The sequence below is a fragment of the Pinus tabuliformis genome, chromosome Q (genome assembly GCF_031772625.1).
Source record: "Pinus tabuliformis cultivar Carrire ecotype Pingquan chromosome Q, CPIR1, whole genome shotgun sequence".
NCBI classification, from domain to species: domain Eukaryota; kingdom Viridiplantae; phylum Streptophyta; class Pinopsida; order Pinales; family Pinaceae; genus Pinus; species Pinus tabuliformis.
In genome coordinates, this window is record NC_142296.1 from 144,110,408 (window position 1) to 144,117,304 (window position 6,897).

Sequence of the window (6,897 nt, forward strand, 5' to 3'; positions counted from 1 at the left end):
AAAATTCTATCCAAAATCTTAGCTACCAGACTCAAACCCCTCCTTCCCTCCCTGATTTTTGAAAATCAAGGAGGTTTCCTGCCCAACAGACATATCACTGATTCCATTCTCCTTGTCCAAGAAGCCATCCACTCGAGTTTATCCAGGAAAGAGAAAGGATTTGTCCTAAAACTCAATCTGGCGAATGCCTTCGATAGAGTAAGGCATTCCTTCCTTATTGCTGTCCTAAAAAAGATGGGCTTCGAATCTCCCTTCATTAATATTATTGTAGCTTGTATCTCTAGGCCATGGATCTCCCCCCTGATCAACGGTAGGCCAGGTGAAGCATTCCAATCTTCCCGAGGTCTCAGACAGGGTTGTCTCCTCTCTCCCTACCTCTTCATCCTCATGGCAGAATCCTTCAGTCAAGCTTTGGACCACAATCGGAGAGTGGGCCTTATAACCGGTATCAAATTCGGGAATGGAGCAAAAAACATTAATCACTCACAGTTTGCTGATGATACCTTATTAATTGGGGGAGCCTCCAGCATAATAGCAAGGCAATTCAAGAAACTCCTTGACCAATTTATGGGGTACTCTGGAGGCTTGGTCAATCAGCTCAAAAGCTGTATATATGAATGGAACACTTCAAATCAGGTTATCCATAGCATTGCAAACATATTTGGTGTCACATGCAAGCTGGAATGGACCCACTTTTCCTATCTGGGCATGCCAATGAGCTTGGGCCCTTTGAAGGCTGAAACTTGGAACGGAATCATTGACAAGGTAAAGAGAAAAGTGCAGCAATGGGGAACATTGTGGCTCAACCCTGCAGGCTAGCTCATTCTCCTTAAATCAGGTATCACTTCCCTTCCCCTTTACCGTTTTTCTCTATATCAAGCTCCTGCCATTTTTCACCATAAATTGGAGGTTGCACTTCGCCACTTCCTTTGGCAAGGGGGAAGAATGATAAAAGCAAGTTTAATTTAGTTAGTTGGAAGCATGTAATCCAAACCCAAGATAGAGGAGGTCTTGGTATTAGATCGCCAAAGTTCTTAAATTTGGCCTTTGGAGCGAAAATAGTATGGAGGTTAATAACGAGACCCTCATCGTGGTGGAAAAAGGTGCTGGAGATCAAATATCTAAACTTCCAAAGGCAGAAGCTCCTTGACTCCAATATCCCCAACAGAGACTCCACTAAAATCTGGAGGTTATGCAAGAAAGCCCTACCTCTTATGATTCAAAATATTTCGAAAGTTCTAGGGGGGGAGCCAGCATCAACTTTGGAACTGACAAAATCCAGGGACAACAACCATTGATCATGCATAAAGAGGCCATACCCGTCATCAAATTTCTTAACAATAGAGGCATCCATCATCTGGCTCAAATTTCCAGTTGGGACCCTCATTCCCATGCCTGGACTGGTTGGTCCTTCCCAGAAATCCCCAACGCTTTAGAACCCAGCCTCAGCTATCTGAAGTCTCTCCTCCACATCAAGGCTCCCATCAAGGAAGGTGAAAGGGATGGTTTTCGCTGGGACTCAACAGGAACAAATTATACAGTCAGAGCAGGCCATCAACACCTTTGCAATAGCACCTTTCAGATGAATTTGTGGAACCATTGGAAAATTGTTTGGAGATCAGAGGCTCTCCCAAAAATAAATTTTTTTATATGGCTCCTGCTGAAAGGCAAAATCTTAACAACAGAGAACCTAAAAAGAAGAGGCATCAACGGCCCATCCAGATGCCCCAACTGTTGCAATGCCAAAGAAACGATGCATCATCTATTCATAGAATGCCCTTTTGCTGTTGAATGCTGGGAAAAGATGTCTTCCACTGGAAATTTAATTTGGGAACCTCAGCATACCATAGCGGAGAGAATCTACAAATGGAGAAAATGTTGCCCCTGGAAAGAAAAAAGAAGCAACTTGGTGAAGAGAGTATGGAACATTCTCCCTCACACCTTGCTATGGCGTATCTGGTTAGCTAGAAATCGAAAAATTTTCCAAGACAAGAGCTCAACTACACAAATAACCTGCAACAAAGCCATAATCCTTGCTCTGGAAACTATCTCAATCAACACCACTGGAAAGATAGATGCAACAAGATATAGTGTGGAGGAGCGAGATTTCATAAGTTACATTCTGGAAAAAAATCATAATGTACAGGAAGGTAGCAGGAGGGATGCACAGAGAAAGGCAGAAGCTAGCTCATGGAAAGTTAGATTAAAAGAAGAGGAGTTCGCCAATTGGATACAAAACTGCAACTGCTTCTATCTATTCTTCGACAGGGCATCTAAATCAAATCCTGGTACAGCTGGAGCAGGGGGGCTGATTATCAACGCCAATGAGGAGTGCATCCTCCATTATGAGTGGGGTCTAGGGAAGGTCTCAAATAATAGAGCTGAAGCACTAGCTTTGTTTCAGGGCCTAACTCAGTTAGGCAAACTGAGGATAAAGAAGGCAAAGGTATTCGGTGATTCCTCTGTTGTCATCTGCGTAATGGTCCATCAGCAGGACTCTCCCAACACTCTCCTTTAGCAAATTAACAGACGCAATCAAATTTTGTATCAGGCAATGGATGACATTCAATACTACCATATTCTTCGTAACCTTAACAAGAGGGCTGACGGTTGCGCCAACAGTGCGTGTGGAAGGCCAGTTGGCACCCTAAGCTGCAACTCTAAGGAGACTTACCAACCTTTGCCATGACTCCAAATAAACTCAACAGCGTTAAGCCTAAAAGCACTGACAGAATCGACTGGAATCATCTTCCTCGGGATTTCAACAAGATTGCTTACTGCAGCAGGATATTGCAAGGACACGAAATCCACAAAATACTCATTAAGCTTGACAATCTCATCAAATCTGCCGGCAGATGTCTCCTCAGATCTGATTCATGGATCCTCCAGGACATCTCTCTGGTCTACCCTCAGGATTCCCTCCTTCATCCCGTGACTGGTTGGTCCCTCTCCTGCCTCACCACTCTCCAGCTTCTTCCTATATCTCACCCCCTTCCTTCATTCATCAACGCTAAGTATTCCTCACTTCGTCGCTTGCTCCCTGTTATTGCTTCCAAGCGAACTTGTCCTCAGGTGATTTCTCGTGTGCTGTGTTGTCTATCGAACCGTCGCTTCTGCTTCAGAGATAGTCTCTGCCCTCTGTGTAGCGATCCGAACCTGTCTAACCATGATTCAAATTTCCGGGAAAAAAAAATTGTTAACTAAAAAGTAAGACTCTTTATCTAAATTATTGATAAGAATCAGATAAGCCCTCAAATTAAAATCTTCTGAACTATTTTGAGCCTACAAAGGGATCAAATTTCTAAGGTGCATGCTTTTCGTTTACATCCATCTTAACTCTAGATTTAGTGAGCATAGAGGGGGATTTAATTTCTTGATGATAATGTTAGAGTTTGTTCTATTTGCAGAGTTTGTGAAATCTTACAAAGACCCGGGATTTCACACGAGTGAGAGAGACAATTTACTTGATGTGGTTTATAAACATGTATATGCATCTCCTTGATAGGGATGAGTAAGTGGAGGGATATGGAGATGAGTATGAGATTGTTTTGTGTGAGAAATCCATCACAACTTGCTAGATTTCTCACTCTACAATGTTTCTATGTGCTTGAGTTTGCGCTAAAAGGAAATCTAACACATGTTAGGTTTTCTTTTACATTGAAATGTTGTTAATCTAGCACACATTAGACTTATTTAGTCCTAAAATTTTGTTACGTTCTTGTGTTTGTGCTAGAAGGAAATATAGCATGTGTTAGATTTCTTTCAAATTTAGATGTGTTTGTGTTTCTGTTGGAAGAAAATTTAACACAAGCTAGATTTCTTATACTCTACAATGTTGTTGTTGGCAACGTGCTTGTACTTGTGGTAGACATAAATGTAGCACTTGCTAGATTTCTCAATTTACAATGTTTCTATGTGCTCAAGTTTGCGCTAAAAAGAAATCTAACACATGTTAGATTTTATTTTACATTGCAATGTTGTTAATTTAGCACACATTAGACTTATTTAGTCCTACAATGTTGTTATGTTCTTGTGTTTTTGCTTGAGGGTAATATAACATGTGTTATATTTCTTTCAAATTAGAATGTGCTTATTTGTGTTGGAAGAAAATTTAATACAGTTTATAATTCTTATACTCTACAATGTTGTTGTTGGCAACTTGCTTGTATTTGTGGTATACATAAATCTAACACTTGCTAGATTTCTCATTCTACAATGTTTCTATGTGCTTGAGTTTGCGCTAAAATGAAATCTAACACATGTTAGATTTTCTTTTACATTGCAATGTTGTTAATCTAGCACACATTAGACTTATTTAGTCCGACAATGTTGTTATGTACTTGTGGTTGTGATAGAAGGAAATATAGCACGTGTTAGATTTCTTTCAAATTTAAATGTGCTTGTGTTTGTGTTGGAAACAAATTTAACACAAGCTAGATTTCTTATACTCTACAATGTTGTTGTTAGCAACGTGCTTGTATTTGTGGTAGACATAAATCTAGCACTTGCTAAATTTCTCACTCTACAATGTTTCTATGTGCTTGAGTTTTCTTTAAAAGGAAATCTAACACATGTTAGATTTTCTTTTACATTGCAATATTGTTAATCTAGCACACGCTAGACTTATTTAGTCCTACAATGTTGTTATGTATTTCTGTTTGGGCTAGAAGGAAATATAGCATGTGTTAGATTTATTTCAAATTTAAATGTGCTTGTGTTTGTGTTGGAAGAAAAATTAAACAAGCTAGATTTCTTATACTCTACAATGTTGTTGTTGGCAACGTGCTTGTATTTGTGGTAGACATAAATCTAGCACTTGCTAGATTTCTCAATCTACAATGTTTCTATGTGCTTGAGTTTGTGCCAAAAGGAAATGTAACACATGTTAGATTTTCTTTTACATTGCAATGTTGTTAATCTAGCACAAATTAGACCTATTTAGTCCTAAAATGTTGTTATGTTCTTGTGTTTGTGCTAGAAGGAAATATGACATGTGTTAGATTTCTTTCAAATTTAAATGTGCTTGTGTTTGTGTTGGAAGAAAATTTTACACAAGCCAGATTTCTTATACTCTACAATGTTGTTGTTGGAAACGTGCTTGTATTTGTGGTAGACATAAATCTAGCACTTGCTATATTTCTCAATCTACAATGTTTCTATGTCCTTGAGTTTGCACTAAAAGGAAATCTAACACATGTTAGATTTTCTTTTACATTGCAATGTTGTTAATCTAGCACACATTAAACTTATTAAGTACTACAATGTTGTTATGTTCTTGGGTTTGTGCTCGAAATATAACATGTGTTAGATTTGTTTCAAATTTAAATTTGCTTGTGTTTGTGTTGAATAAAATTTAACACAAGCCACATTTCTTATACTCTACAATGTTTTTGTTGGCAACGTGCTTGTATTTGTGGTAGAGATAAATTTAGCACTTGCTAGATTTGTCACTCTACAATGTTTCTATGTGCTTGAATTTGTACTAAAAGTAAATCTAACACATGTTAGATTTTCTTTTACATTGCAATGTTGTTAATCTAGCACACATTAGACTTATTTAGTCCTACAATGTTGTTATGTTCTTGTGTTTGTGCTAGAAGGAAATATAGCATGTGTTAGATTTCTTTTCAATTTAAATGTGCTTGTGTTGGTGTTGGCAATGTGTTTGTATTTGTGGTAGACATAAATCTAACACTTACTAGATATCTCAATCTACAATGTTTCTATGTGCTTGAGTTTGCGCTAAAAGGAAATCTAACACATGTTAGATTTTCTTTACCATTGCAATGTTGTTAATCTAGAACACATTAGACTTATTTAGTCCTAAAATTTTGTTATGTTCTTGTGTTTGTGTTGGAAGAAAATTTAACACAAGCTAGATTTCTTATACTCTACAATGTTGTTGTTGGCAACATGCTTGTATTTGTGGTAGACATAAATCTAGCACTTGCTAGATTTCTCACTCTTCAATGTTTCTATGTGCTCATGTTTGCGCTAAAAGGAAATCTAACACATGTTAGATTTTATTTTACATTGCAATGTTGTTAATCTAGCACACATTAGACTTATTTAGTCCTACAATGTTGTTATGTTCTTGTGTTTGTGCTCGAAGGAAATATAACATGTGTTAGATTTCTTTCAAATTCAAATCTGCTTGTCTTTGTGTTGGAAGAGAATTTAACACAACCTAGAATTCTTATACTCTACAATGTTGTTGTTGGCAATGTGGTTATATCTGTGGTAGACATAAATCTAGCACTTGATAGATTTCTCACTCTACAATGTTTCTATGTGATTGATTTTGTGCTAAAAGGAAATCTAACACATGTTAGATTTTCTTTTTACATTGCAATGTTGTTAATCTAGCACACATTAGACTTATTTAGTCCTACAATGTTGTTAAGTTCTTGTGTTTGTGCTAGAAGGAAATATAACATGTGTTAGATTTTTTTCAAATTTAAATGTGCTTGTGTTTGTCTTGGAAGAAAATTTAACACAAGCTAGATTTCTTATACTCTACAATGTTGTTGTTGGCAATGTACTTGTATTTGTGGTAGACATAAATCTAGTACTTACTAGATTTCTCACTCTACAATGTTTCTATGTGCTTGAGTTTGCGCTAAAAGGAAATCTAACACATGTTACATTTTATTTTACATTGCAATGTTGTTAATCTATCACACATTAGACTTATTTAGTCCTACAATGTTGTTATGTTCTTGTGTTTATGCTTGAAGGAAATATAACATGTGTTAGATTTCTTTCAAATTAAAATGTGCTTGTGTTTGTGTTGGAAGAAAATTTAACACAATCTAGAATTCTTATACTCTACAATGTTGTTGTTAGAAACATACTTGTGTTTCTACTTGTATTTATCGTAGACATAAATACAACACT

The 6,897-nt window shown here is 37.1% G+C and overlaps 1 protein-coding gene across 1 annotated transcript; it reads left to right on the forward strand.

Moving 5' to 3' along the window:
- Positions 1 to 1,947: 1,947 nt before the first annotated feature.
- LOC149218658 (uncharacterized) lies at positions 1,948 to 2,689 on the forward strand. The gene is made up of 3 exons (XM_089386609.1): positions 1,948 to 1,959; positions 2,147 to 2,446; positions 2,552 to 2,689. Exons 1-3 carry the CDS (start codon positions 1,948 to 1,950, stop codon positions 2,687 to 2,689), a joined length of 450 nt encoding a protein of 149 aa, XP_089242735.1.
- Positions 2,690 to 6,897: the final 4,208 nt, after the last annotated feature.